This window comes from Haliotis rubra, unplaced genomic scaffold, assembly GCF_003918875.1.
Source record: "Haliotis rubra isolate DU_JTF1 unplaced genomic scaffold, ASM391887v1 Scf278, whole genome shotgun sequence".
Lineage (NCBI taxonomy): Eukaryota > Metazoa > Mollusca > Gastropoda > Lepetellida > Haliotidae > Haliotis > Haliotis rubra.
The window spans coordinates 405,658-420,780 of NW_025766869.1; the positions used below are offsets into that span (position 1 = coordinate 405,658).

General features: G+C 40.0%; 1 protein-coding gene across 1 annotated transcript; it reads right to left on the minus strand.

Moving 5' to 3' along the window:
* Positions 1-5,495: 5,495 nt before the first annotated feature.
* On the minus strand, positions 5,496-10,728 carry LOC124281009. Its single transcript, XM_046717017.1, has 7 exons — positions 10,650-10,728; positions 9,236-9,438; positions 7,789-7,852; positions 7,224-7,402; positions 6,644-6,813; positions 5,905-6,097; positions 5,496-5,661 (listed from the first exon to the last, which is right to left on the minus strand). Exons 2-7 carry the CDS (start codon positions 9,432-9,434, stop codon positions 5,525-5,527), a joined length of 942 nt encoding a protein of 313 aa, XP_046572973.1. The 5' UTR covers positions 9,435-9,438; positions 10,650-10,728; the 3' UTR covers positions 5,496-5,524.
* Positions 10,729-15,123: the final 4,395 nt, after the last annotated feature.

Below are 15,123 nucleotides of genomic sequence, written 5' to 3' on the forward strand. Positions count from 1 at the left end.
CATTCAGACGCCTGGCAACAAAAGATTGATAATCTCCAGCGTGTATTCTTTCAATGGCGATGTTCCGTGTCGCAGCGGCAAGACGTGACGTAGTGATTTGACCTTGAAATGTCGATTTCCGAAAGCAATCTGGATTTTTATAGCCAGACAGTGCATGTTCTTTGCTGCACAATTTCAACCTCAAGGTGATTTCTGCTGCGTTGTGGCGATGCCTTTTTAATCCTTGTAAGAAATCTCGTCAAAATCAAAATTTCGAACAAAGTCGAATTCTATTTTGCACAATTGTGTAAAATCATGCTATCAACACTTTTGTTACATATTTTGACGATTGTTTGGACACAATAGGTAATTTATAGATATTTATAAATACAAACTGCCTATGCGTTTCTTTTTGGGGATAGTATATTAAAGAGCATCAATACGCCCAGACAATGTCTATATATTGTATGATGTTCCACGTACCAGTACGAAAACTTCAAGGTCTTACCTTAGTGGCTGTGCGGTGAAGTCAAAGAAATTCAGCAGAGGTTCCTAATATATAAAGATAGGTTTGATCACGTGGTGTGATAAAATGAAAAACACGAAACCTGTATGAAACTGGCATATGTTTTATGTAGGTCATCTAAGAAAAGAATCGTCTGGCAATCAGTTAGTTAGGTGATGTTCTTATGTCACTGTTTACATTCTGAATTTCAATTTAATCCACTAGTTCACTCGTGAAGATTAAAATTTTGTCTTCACCAAAGCCTATTTTCATAAGACGCGACTGAAGAGATTGGTTGGTCTGCCTAGTACTGGCTTGGTTGATGTATGTAATTGTATCCCAATTGCGCAGTTCGATGCGTATGATATGAACCGCTTGATTGTCTGTCCAGACTGGATTACATAGACCGCCGTCCTATACTTGAATAACTGATGGACATGCTTTAAACAAACAAACAATCAATGAAACAAACATGTTTAGTAATGTTTTGTTTCTTTGGGCCATATGGAATCATAGTATGGTTTCGTGTGCCAAAGTCCATCCAATGTTGAGAGATCTGGCCCAAACAGCTCTTTAAAATAGGTCACCTTCTCCAATGCATGTTATTTTGATTACAAAACATTTGAAGAAAACCACACCCATCACAATATGTTGACAGCTTTGCTGAATCTAAATACAATATAACGAAAGTGTAACTGGGCCATCTGACTGAGATTTGTATGTTGAACGTCACATGACCATAGATTCTGTTATATGATTGGCCAAAACGGTCTACTGCCCATCACGTCATTTACAATCAAACTCATTTAAGCGTAAATCCGCCTCTATTCTCAAGACAATCCAGGGTTCGACGACGCATACTCCTTATCAAACGGCCAATGTCAGCTTGGTATATATCCATCCCATTTCTCCTGCACGGGACATGTTCCATGGGTGACAATTCTGGACTGAGTTCTGTCCATGGCAAAGTTGTTATGGTTTCCTTCTGAAGATACTAAATTAAAAATGGACCATGCATGCTTCATCCTGGAACACGACACGACGTCCATATTGGCGTGCAAAATAGCGCCTCTGCTTCTAGGATGTTACGTTAGCCCTGCCTGGTGTCATATCCGTGAAGCTAATGTGAAGGAGCTCTACCAGTCACAGTCAGATCCCACAGCACGTCGTTACGTAGTCACCCAACGCCATTCCATCAACGTCACTCTATGTTGCGTTTGTCAAGGTGATTTATCCGAAAATATATCGTTTGCCCAACGGCGGTTGGTGTAGGGCTTCCGTTCTCGACAACAGCGACGCCTTGCAATAATGTTACGGTCCATCAGTCGTGGGATAACACCTGGACGTCTGTCCACTCACCCAAACAAATGAAGCTCAGTGACGTTCACCGTTAATTCCAAAGGCACTTTACGAGGGTCGATCAAAAAGTACGTAGCCTAATTATATTCTCGATGTCCAGTGTTTGAAAAGCTTCCATTATAATTTGCAGGAATCGTTAGCAAAGCCATATCCAAAATTTCACATGTGTGGGTAAATGTGGTTAACCAGATATTTGTCATCACAACACATTGGGGTATAATACTTGGGGTATAATAACAAAATTGCAGAAAATGAAAAATGAGGTTTGTCTTTTGGTACTTCTTGGATAATGGTATGCCCTCAGATAATGTCATATAAAATATGTTCACTATAGTATTGGATGACTTCCCGTCATGATCAACTGTCAATGATTTGGATTGCCTGATTTATATTTAGTCGGGGGCTATATTTTAAGTACACCCCCGTTTTAATCTTTCAAAAACATTGTGTCCAGATATTCAAGCTGGCACGGTTTACAATATATTTTGAGCTGACACTTGTGTGACCATTCAGTATTTAGTTTGAACCCTTGGCATCATGTACGCATTTATAAGTGAAAACAGTAGAATAAGCTATGCCTTTATGATTACATCATCTGAAAGGGGGATGGGTAGTGTCTCCAAAACAAGCTCTTTCAGTCGACATGAAGGGCGGAGTCACTTTAACAAGCGATTGTAATTTCAAATGGCTTTTATATGAATTTTAATATCTAAGTGTGATTCTAGGGGACTTCTATCGATCTCAAACACACAAAATATTTCTTGCATATTTTGTTTCCTGAAGTTTTTGATGCATTTATTGTAGATTTTGCGTTCTTTTAGGGTATCAAGAGAAAAGGTCAAACAAAATGGGGATCGTGAGACTGGAACATAGCAAAACCAAATTGCTTGACCTTGACAGATAAAATGTAGAAAAATAAACCATAAAAACAACTGCATTTGTATCGTTTTCTTGGTGATTCTACATACTTTTTTATCGCCCATCGTGGACACGGACTTGATGAAACGTGGTGGTGGTGGTGGTGGTGGTGATATAGTTTTAGGGCAACTTGGACCAGAAGTAAGGTCTATTTGCGCCCAACACATTAATTGAAGTTTAACTATCATAAATATAATTAGGCCTACTGCAAATGTTTATATTTACCATGCACAAAAATTGTATTCACCATCTAAATATTTTTATGAAATGACAGGATCTTCTGATTAATGATATGTATTAAAACACCAAGCAACCAATTTTTGTTTGAGAAAAAAAACACAAAAATATAATGCTCGTTCAATAAAAAGCAGAAAGTCAAACTGAAAATAGAAATGTTAAAACGATTTAAAAGCAATACATATATTTGGTCTAATGTTTCTACTGGTCGACATATGCTTAGATTGTCTCTTATGTGCCCGATGCAGTAACGTACTTTAATATTGCCCTTTGGATTGAACCGTATAGGACCTTAATTTGAAAGGCACTTTAGACACGGATTTGATGAAGCGGTCTTGTACGTCGGTTGTCGCCCCTGGTGGACTATATCTACGTAGGTCATTGATGTTATTTGTCTGTCCATGTCGTTATTATTCTCTGCTGATTACTGACTGTGAAATGTTCAGGCCTCGTGCCACAATTTATTTTTTCCAACTTCTAATATGCTAATGGCACGTTGTTGTTCCAGAGGTGACAGGTGCCGCATGCCACAAAACGTTTAACTGAGTTCATAACAATATCATAACAACATCCAACGTGGTCCTATCACTGAAATACACAACCATAACACGTTTCATTTCTCACTTTCTTCACTTTCCATGTGACCCTGACCATGTCCGTGTGCACATCATGAAACAACCTTACAGAGAAATTGGCTTTTTGCATGAAATTCATAACACGGTATGAATAGAATAATCATTTGCAATAGCCATGCCACCGTACAACGTGATTCCCAAATACTATGACATCAAAATGGAATCAGTATATTTAATTACAGTCCGTTTGACTCAAAAGCGGACCGATGAATCGCAATCTAACTCGAAAGCTAATAAACATAAAATACTCAATGAAACGCTGATCATAATCAAAACATCAGACCAACTCTGTGAGGTCTTTTTCAGAATTTATGTGCTACAAATAAAAAACATCTTTAACAAACTATCATTAAAATATTGACTCAGTTCACTATTTGTTACGAGGGAGGAGTGCAGAGAAAGGAACAGCAACGTGTTCGAGAAGCACATGCAGAAGTGCCGACAAGTCATTGATTCATTAACCTGTGCTGTGACGTCTCTGGAACACCTGGCTGTCCCTTTTGTTTGCACTCCTCCCTCGTAACAAATAGTGAACTGTATCGCTATTTTAATGATAGTTTGTTAAACAAGTTTTTTTTATCTTTGAGGGCATAAACTCTGTAAAAAACTCCCAGACTTGGTCTGATATTTTTATTATAATCAGCGTTTCATTGAGTATTTTATGTTTATTATCTATTATTAGACTGCGATTCATCGGTCCGCTTTTGAGATAAACGGACTATGCAATATGTAAGATCTCATATTGTTTCTGAAATTCTCAAACCGTATGTTTGGTCCGCCCGCACATCGAACGGTCGGTGGATTGATCTACTGTTTCGCATGGTCCTTATGTTACCAGAATGATGGTCCTTATCTAACAATCGGCACTAAAGGGGTAAACGAAGAACTGGTGGTCTCGGAGTCTCGGTGGGTTATCCATCTTAAACCGAGGCATTGTAACTTAGTGGGATAGCACTTTTATGCCGGTATTAGTGTTGACAGATGCAAACCCCATTTCAAAACTTACCGGCTCCAGAAAATAAGTTACCAGTAACCGATGAAGAAATGTTGGTGCGTTCTTTGATATTCTGGTATCCCAATCTCGTGACACTTCGTTGTTGGTGTCTGTGTTTACTGTTATAGTGGACCCGTGAAGGTCCGAGTTAGAATGAACCTTCAGTAACCCATGCTTGTCGTAAGAGGCGACTAATGGGATCGGGTGGACAGGCTCGCTGGCTTGGTTGACACTTGTCATCGTATCCCAGTTACGTAGATCGATGCTCATGCTGTTGATGACTGGATTGTATGGTCCAGACTCGATTATTTACAGACCTCCGACATATAGCTGGAATATTGCTGAGTTCGACGCTCGTGTGTGTGTATACGAGTGTACGTGTGTGAATGTGTTTGACAGAGAGGACGCATGTGGGAACTGATTACATGACACTACGTTTGTGTGAATGCGTGCGCGCGCGTGTGTGTGTGAGTGTGTGTACTCAAGGAGAAAACGGAAGGAGGTATCAAACAATTGTATTTTGTTGAGACTGTACTCTCAAAATTGTCCATTACTTACTAAGTCCCACACAACGTGATCATTCTCCAACCTACATTATCTCAAGTCAAATCATCTGATACCCATTATTAAAATTATGTGGCATTTTTAACACCATTTACCAAAGACCAGTTATGTTGGGCGTGACGTTTAATATCCTGGTGTATGTATGAGTACATATGCATATTACTGATACAATTCCCATTCTTTGATACAGCCTTAGAGCCTTAGTGTTGTCATAACGCTGTGCTTGCTTTGTGAAGCGGAATCCAGAGAACTACATCAATCCACCCTAATGTGGTCAACTGAAAGTAATGAAGCGACGCTGGAATCTATTTTAGAAAATTATTTATTCTGGAACTAGTTTGTGGTGGCAGGTGCGTCAGTGTTGGTGCCCATAAGAGCTCCAGCAACGTGTCCGACGACGGTCTGTCCGGCGTTGGCGACGGTGTTGGCCATCTGGTTAAGGGGATCCTTCATGTTGGTGAGGGTTTGCTCTGTCAAGGGAGAGAACCAACATGTCATGTTACTAATATCATGGTACATCGATGAACACATGCATACCTACAGGCGAATCGCTATCATCATTCTGAAGGGAGTGCAAATGAGAACTCAATTTGAAAATGCTTTAGGTCTGACTTTCAAGAAGGCAGAGACAACTACTCATGATGTGAAAATGGCAACTCAGTTTGAGAATTCGTTAGGCTTGATTTCATTCCGAAGAAGGCAAAGACACGTACGCATGATGTCACTTCCTGCTGCCTTCATGGCGCTCAGGGCGTTAGCGCCGTGCATGACCACGGTTCCCAGCTGAGATCCAAGAGCCTGGAGGTGGGGCTGGAGCTTCTGTCCGAGCTGGGAGACTGAGTCCTTGGCAGCTTGGAGGAGGTTGGTGGCACTGGTCTTAATAGCATTTCCAGCTGAGGTGGCGAGCTACAAAGTACAAAATATCATCTTGAAATTGGACTCGTTTCCGCAGGGTCTGAGGCAATACATTATGTTTCTTTTTCATCTATATTCGTTTCATAACCGACCTTTTACTGATGTTGTTTTTGTCATTCCCAGAAATGTGCTAGACGCTATATCGTTTCCAGGTAAGTATCCTGCTACCTCTGCCTTAGGCCTTTCCTCACTAACAACTACACCCTAAATCTGTCCATATACTCTTTATATAAATTATGTCCAAGCAACGGATGTCCATATAGCTGACGTCCTATCAACCCCAGCTGCACTCAGGCAAAAACATCTTGATTCCATAATCAATAATTGGCAAATGTGGGTCATCTACCTGTTCCCTTACCAGGTCTGTTACCCTTCACCCGCCACGTGTGTCTGTCCTATGTGCGCCATAAGATAAATATCATGATTAGGGAGACACGTCCCTATTCCATTACCCTACCCCTCACCAATCATGTTCAACTGACCACAGCGTCCCATGATGGGTTTCAAGATTTTACAAATCATTGAGGAGGCACGTACGGTCTTGACACCATCAACCATTGGCTTGAAGGTGGTTGAAATGCTCTGTCCAATTCCTGAGAAGAAGTCTGTGAAGGCGTTCCTCTTGCTCTTGATGAGGCTGGAGATGACCTCCTCAGCCTTGTCCTTGATGGTCTTCAGGAAGGAATCAGCAACGAAATTGTGGGTGCCTGTGAAAAAGGTTATCCACAACATGAAGATCAAGCCAAATACACTGGCATTCACATTAATGGTCAGGCATATTTTAAACGTTACATTTTGAATATTTAACAAGTATTGAAAAAATGCTAAAGAACTCCTGACTATTTTATTTCATTTTCATACATACAGTGAGATCACATTTGAATCATATAAATTAATATTGCGCTTCAATATATATTCGTCTGAAAGAAAGAATTTTGAGACGAGCGAGGGAGGAATAATTTTATTGGTTTAACACACGGAACAAGTAGTATCTATGTAGGTAGACAACCTGATCACAAAGAGTTTTCCCCTAAACATACAAACAAAAATAGTTCCTACTGACTTAACAAGATTGGCCTTCGATTGTGCATACAAATATGCCCAGCACAGTACTCACTGACAAGCTTGTCGACTTCACTGATGACCTCCTCTGGGGTGATCGCCAGGTTGGACAGCTTGTCCATGACGCCCTGCAGACCCTTGACCAGGAAGCCGAACACGTTCTTCATCTCACCCATCAGAGTGTCCACAACGTTGTGGAGGGAGGACTCCACGTTCTGGAGCATGGCGGGGAGCCTGTGGCAAGAAAAACCGACCATAAAATAAACGGAGGGTGAATTTGACCAAACAATATAGAAAACCATCGACTCTTTACTTCAGTTCTTCACGATTTCCAGTGCAACATGCACGATGTGCTAGTCACTAGGCTACCCGACTGATCCAAGATATATTATACTCAGCAATTCGATTTGTTTTCAGATGTAAGAATAAATTAGAAATTCAGCCGAAATCATATTATATTGTATTCTGATTTTGGCCATTTGCTTTATTCATGACACACAGATTAAGAGGTATTACTGTTACTATGCAAAGCAATGGAAACATCATATCCATCTGAAAGCCGTGTTTGGTATTACATTAATAGTTTTGTTTGGTGTTCATCTGCATGTATCTATACATACTGGAGGTCTCTGGTGGAAGAGCCATCCTTATTAGCAAGAGCATTGGCAGTGTTCAGAGCTAAAGCTGAAACAGTAGATGGGAAAAACAAACATGAGACAAGGTCGACTCTATTTTATCATCTGCAAATTCGTAGAAACGTGCGAGGAACATTTAAATTGATGCATGTCGTGGTGGCTTACGACTTTGATGGAAGTCAGTAACAAGAAAATAGTGCTGACAAGTCAGTAGGTCCAGATGGATACGCTGAGTAAACCTCAAACCTTTCAACAACACCCACAACAACCCTGGCCATAACACTAACCCCGACCCGAACCGTACTGCCAACTACATACATTCATATTGATCGTGGGTCGAAATTATTAACGTTTTACTTGTGTACTTTGCACGTGATATAATACAAGATGATGCTATTCAATATTTTACAATTTGCTATTTTCCACCTTGCTGCTCCGTGATATACACCCCGCCCCCAATATGTGTGACCAGTCTGAGCAAGAGCTGAACACACGCCTTCAAACCATCTAATGTTCCTTTGCCACTAGTCAATGTCAAACTACAGTCGAGTCATGTTGTCAACGTGGCTTAATTGAACATACTAGGCGCGACTTGAATATCTGGTAGACATAACAGATGACACAATAAATGATTGTAGTTTGAAAAACTTGCTGTAATCTAGCCATATAACAGCAGGGCCCCCAAAACAGTAACCTTCCGGGAATCGAACTCGAGTCTTTATCGTGACGAGTGAACACTTTATCTACTCAGCTTCCCTTCTATTCACCTTCACGACACTTTAACAAGAGCTCTAACACTAACGTAACAATTGTAGGTCAGCATTAAAGATCAACTTCTAATCGCGGTTTCAAAAATTACAGTTCTGAAAAAAAGTCATGTGATTTGTTACTAAAATGTCTTGCCCATGGCTGAGGTCATCCCAAGCAACCAAACCCCAGTGTTTCAACGTTGTAAGATTCATTTTATTAATGTATAATCCAGTAACTTTACATGTATGATCTGAAGGGGCAACCATTACACTAGTACTCGAATGCGTCAATATTATTCAGAACAGAACTATGATATGGGTCATATCTGAAGCATTTAACCATTTGTGGAATCTCAGTATTAATTATGGTGTGGTTTTTTAAACGATCTCAGTTTGCGTTGAAAGTAAGAGATGGTATATCATAGTCAACAGCGAAGTTAGTATTTGTTTATGAACACACGCCTTGACGTTTTATATATTCCATATTGCGCATACACATGTATTTGCTTTTTACATATCCTACATCCATTGAGAAATAATCTTTTAAAATCGCATGCAAAAAGGAACATTTCTGGAATATGATCAGAATTCTCAATAAATGTAACTCAATACTGACTTCCATATTTTCTAAGGCAGAAACATGACAGGCGAAACTACAAATAGAAATAATTTAGAAAACGTACCTTGGACGCCTTGGGAAACAAGGGTCTTTCCAGCGTTAAGTCCAGCGTTCAGAAGGTCAACTCCAGTTGTGTCCAATTGGTGCAGGAGGCTATGACCAAGGGTCTGGAAGACGTTGGCCAGGGAGTGCCCGATGTCGGTGAAGACGTTGGCCTGGGCTGTGGCCAGAAGAACAGCGGAGAAAATGAACAGGACTTTCATGTTGCTGAAACAGAATGAACAGGACCTTCATGTTGCTGAAACAGAATGCACAGAACTTTCATGTTCCTGAAACAGAATGCACAGGACCTTCATGTTCCTGAAACAGAATGAACAGAACTTTCATGTTCCTGAAACAGAATGAACAGAACTTTCATGTTGCTGAAACAGAATGAACAGGAACTTTCATGTTGCTGAAACAGAATGCACACATAACACATTGTTAACACTACAGCAATGTTAACTCACAGGCACACACAATGCTGAATTTTATTTTCTAAATGTTTAGAGAATATGAGATTTACTTGTAGGTCATTGTTAGTAATTTGCGAAAGAAGAATTTGGGGACGATATCTATGTACATGGTCATTTCATAGGCAATACACGTGTTACCCCAGCCTTAAAGAGACGTAATTCGCTGTACATAATTGTGGCCTTTGACCCTGCGTGATGCGCCTGGTGATGTTTGATATTGGGAAATGAGTGAGTATGGTTTACGCCGCTTCTAGCATTATAACAGCAATATCAGACCATGGGACACCTTAAATGGGATTCACACATTGCAACCGTGTTGGGGATCGAATATTAGTCCTCGACATGACCATTAGGCTACAACACCAACCCTGTTTAAAGAATAATGATAAGAGCAGTGTGCGAAATAGTTTCCAAATTTTGCTAGCCAGTCGCGCTAGCTATGCCTGAAAGTTACCGGCCCATAAAAAAATTCACAACTCCGAAATTTGAATGTAGACACGGGTTTCATCATTAAGCTGCTAATATGATGAACATTTTTATCAGCCCATAATCTTGCATGATTTAAAGATGTGTTATAACTTAACAAGTCGGAGAGAGTGATATATTTACAAAATGACCCCATGAAAATTCACTAGCCAGTAGGGTCAGTGATTGTGGGGATTTACCGGCCCGACTGGAATTTTACTAGCCACGGGCTAGCGGGCCAGTGGCTATTTTTACACTGAATACGAGGAATATATATACTCCTGGGTTTCACCTCTGCGACTGAGACAAAACCATCTTTAAAACCAAACTCACTCACTCGTTCACACTAAACTATATCTTATTAACAATTGTCATCTAACTGTTAAAATTGATTGGATAGGAAATCTGAACCAACATTGTAAGGCTGAAAACCATAGACAGTCATACCACTCCGAGTTAACTTGGAACTGAAAAAAATACAAAGGGCACATTTCTCACCTTTGGTGGACTGGTAAGACAAAGGTCAAAGGCTTGGTTGGTGTCTTTTTAAACGCTTTTTGCTGTCACGTGGTCTGCCATACCTGAATGTAGATTTAGCATATGGTACGACAAATTAGGACGTCAAATGTAAGCGTTATCTGTGTAAGTCGGTCAGTGTAATCTGACGTAAGTGTGGCTGACGACCATCCTCTTGGAAGGGTCACCAGCGAGGATTACAACAGAAGAGAGGATTTATGTGACATTGTGTATATACGACAGGTGTACAAAATTACTTTATGTCATTGAAAATCTGATTAGTAGCAAATAATTAAGTTCTTACGAGCGTCAGAGGTGATATAGGTTTGTTTATGATTTTGTATTCATGTTTTTTATCAAAAGTAGGAAACTCTTAATCCAACCTTTTCAACCAATTCTTAAATCAATTCTTAAATCAATTCGTGATTCCTTTCTTGAAACAATACTTCAGTCAATGTTTTAACTAATGGCATATTCGACCTTCGGACAATAGTTTTGTAGAAAGTCTAGAAAAATTCTTGAAACTAATCATTGATCGAATGCATGAACCAATATAAACATGAGCTTATGTTTTACGAATGTTATTGTAACTTGTAAATTTTGTTCCATCTCATTATAAACATCTTCTATTATGCCTTCGGCTTTTGACAATTTAGATTCCTTGTGAAAGAGTCAGTGCAATGTGTACCTCATTAAGAAGAACAGTGCTGTGTATTATGTTTAGCACAGTCTGAGACGAGTCACCATGACTTGTCAAATATTCACTCTTTGCTTTTGTTCATCTTGCATCATTTCACATATCCCGAACTTAAATGACGCGATTCGAAAATATGTATTTAAGATGTTGATTCTATTTTGATAACCGTAGATAACAATAAACTCTACTCTACGCAAAAAACAATGTATGCTGCGCCAGATGTTCATTGGTCATCACTAGTGTTTTGTGTGTTTGTTTGTTTGTTTGTTGTTTAACGCAACACTCAGCAATATTTGTTTAACGCAGCACGCAGCTATATGGCGGCAGTCCGTAAAAAATTGAGTCTGGACCAGACATTCCAGTGATCACCAGGCATGGGCATCAATCTATGCAACTGAGATACGATGGCATGTGTCAAACAAGACCACCCGATTCCGATTTCTAACCTGGATCTTAAATTACGCGATTGGAAAATATGTACTTAAGATGTTGATTCTATTTTGATAAGTGTAGATAACAATAATCTCTACTAAAATGATAGCGCAAAACACTGTATGCTGCGCCAGATGGTCATTGGTCCTCAGTAGTGTTTTGTATGTTTGTTCGTTGTTTAAAGCACTAGTCAGCAATATTCAAAACACGGCTGTCTTTAACTAATCGAGACTGTGCCAGACAATCCAGTGATCAGCAGCATGAGCATCAGTCTATGCAACTGAGATACGATGGCATCTGTCAACCAAGTCAGCGTGCCTGACCACCCGATCCCGTTCGTCGCCACTTACATAGGGAGCTGATCGCTTATTCTAACCTGTATCATCACAGGTTTTGAGATGTGAATGTATCCTTCATATTGCCAGCGCCTTCTCCATTCTCCGGACCGCGAGTGTACTCAAAATGTTGGTTTGGCGGTTGGGAAACCAATGCTGCATAGGGAGCAGTTTGCTAATTAAATGCACCCACCAAATCGCTTGCATTTTAAATTAACTGTCACAAAGAGAATACCCCAAGCTCATTTTTTGCCAAAGGGGAGCTCTCTTTGGAAGAATCTGACAAAGTTGAAGTTTATTTCAAGAGTAGTTTCAGAGAGGACATGGAGGCCAGTCACCACAGGTTCTGTATGATGATGTGAATTGGTCGAATTATTTATTTTAATTTGGCACAATAAACTCTTGCTTTGCCCTAATTTGTAGCGTTATGTATGTCAAACAGTTGACAAACCCAATCAGGTAATCTCAGCCGCACCCTTGAAATCCATTCCAGCATTTAGAGACCCACTGGTTGTGTCAGTCTTCAGTTTCAAGCACGGTCAAGTAATCAGCACACCTTACTATCAGGTGTTCTTCTACAAGAATCTATAAGCTAATCCTTGACGGAAAGTTACCGATAGTGTGTTGGTACAGTGTTACAGTATTGCTATGCCTTTGACTATTAAGCCTTTAATTTCATGTCAGGTGGGTTTATGTCCAACAGGCAATGTGCCAACAGGCGTATCGGTTTCTCACAACTCCAGTTACGTGTTGTGCAGCCAGATTCTCAGGGGGACTGTAGAGAGGTCTTCATCAAACGCTTGTCTCGCGAATATGATAATGGCGGTTCTTGTACTGAGAAGAACTGGGATGAAGTAAGGTCTAATCTGGAATATTCTGGAACAGCTAAGACCAATCCATTACAGTATGATATCTTCCAACATGCATTTAGATCATGTAAGTTGGGTAAGCGCAAACCGCTGCTTCTCCACGTTACGTGAACATTAGCAGTCGTATCAACATCCTTTGTACCCTGGACATCCTGCCAAGGCCTATTTTGCAAATTGTTGCTGCTAGGTGAATATCAATATCAGTGACAGTTTCCCTATTACATGGCAATAATATACCCTTACTGTCAATGTACTGCCACTGGTTAGCACTTAGCATTTACATTGCAGTACTTTCTATGGATTTGTATACCTAGTTAATTTTATAACCCAACTTTTAGGGCTGCGCAATATAACCGGTTTACCGGTATTTACCGGTTCAGACATGAAAACGATACATATTGCAATACGCTGATCGAAAACCGGCATTTTGACATGCATTCGGAACACTTCGTAACGTTCGGAAATCTTCGGATATTTCCGGGTTTTTTAATTGTTCTTTTCCCTGTTTCATTAGTGCCAAATGTTACTTACATTTTTATTTTGTCATGATTAAAAGTTTTTATAAAAGGTTAATCAATCATAGTGATTTTGTTGTGTTTTTGCTTTATAATCAAGCATTAACTCGATTATAAGTAGTTTTTGTTAAAAAACAAATCCTTGCAATATAATGCAATACATATCGCAATATATGTTTCCGCATCGCAATATATCGCAATATGAAAAATTCTCTGCAATACCCACCCCTACCAACTTTTAATAATTCCTGGATATCAATGGATATCAAATAGAATTCGACACGTAACAATTTACGCAATATGACCAGCATCGTACCGGCCAGTTGCTTCATATTTTAGTGGAAATGCGTATAAGGAACTATGGTTATAGCCAAACAAAATTAGTTGTCGCTTTGGTGTCGTTGTAACCGTTCACCTGCGTAGATCGATGCTCTTGCTGTTGATCACTGGATTTCCTGGTCCAGACTCGAACATGTACAGACTGCCACCATATACATGTAGCTTGAATATCCTTGAGTGCGGCTTTAAACAACAGACAAATAGACCCAACGTTATAGCTGTAGCTTACTATAAATGCATTATGTAGTCTTGAAGACATCGCTTAATCACATGTCACTGTCTAATCCGTACTCATTTGAGTTCCTTAGAATGCGACCGCCTCCGTGGTGTAGTGGTTAGAGCGTCCACCCGGAGAGCGGAAGGTCGCGGGTTCGATCCCCGACCGCGTCATACTAAATGACGCTCGGCATTAATGGGTACAACAAGGACTGGTCGGCTCGGAGTCAGTATAATGTGTCTGAGTGGGGTATTCATGCTTCACTGGGGCATGGTATCTCAGTGGGCTAGCACTATAAAACCAGCTTCAGTCTGGGCTAGTGCAAACAGCCGCACATACACATACACACGCATGAACGTCGTCATATGAGCGAAATATTCTCAAGCACGACGTTAAACCCAATTTCACCTCACCTCACCTCCTTAGAATGCAAACTTGTGTAAACTAGTTTGTTTACCCAACGTAAGAGAAACCATTTTAGCAGAATGTTATAACGAGATGTTTGGGATCGGCCACACTAAAGGTCTATTAGTGGTCCCATTCTACTGCCCATATGACAGGAATACACCGAAGCTTATCCTTCTCAGTGTCCGCGTACCTACATTCATATGTGTGAATGTTGGGCTGACAGCCATGTTAAGTATTAATTCTTTTGTTAGCGAGTCAACTTCATTGAAGAAAGCAGGACGTGATGAAAGACTTGTATCACAGTATGGCACTGAATCTAAGAAGTATTAACAGGCGAAATTGAATAATCAGACCATCGATCAAATCTTTCTGGGATTGTATATGGATACAATGCATATCAAACCGAAACATGAGTCTCATTAACCTATTCGACAATGACCTACTTTTCGGCCGATCCGAATTTCTCGTGTGAACGTGAAACGAGACACCACAAACAACTATGGTTACACTGAATTACAATTCCTTGTCTCATAAGAAAATGGTATTAACAAGTTAATTTTAATTTTAAACTTTAATAACATCGTATTTCTATATTTTATGGCGAGGTTTAGGCAGCATGACCTTAACAAAGACATCACAGTATG

Excerpts from the sequence above, each read along its gene's own strand:
- LOC124281009 (XM_046717017.1), bottom strand. The coding sequence starts at position 9,434 with ATGAAAGTCCTGTTCATTTTCTCCGCTGTTCTTCTGGCCACAGCCCAG. Across the intron at positions 6,098-6,643 it reads TGGTTGATGGTGTCAAGACC|CTCGCCACCTCAGCTGGAAA; the intron begins GTACGTGCCTCC and ends TGTACTTTGTAG. Across the intron at positions 5,662-5,904 it reads AGCAGGAAGTGACATCATGC|AGCAAACCCTCACCAACATG; the intron begins GTACGTGTCTTT and ends CTCCCTTGACAG.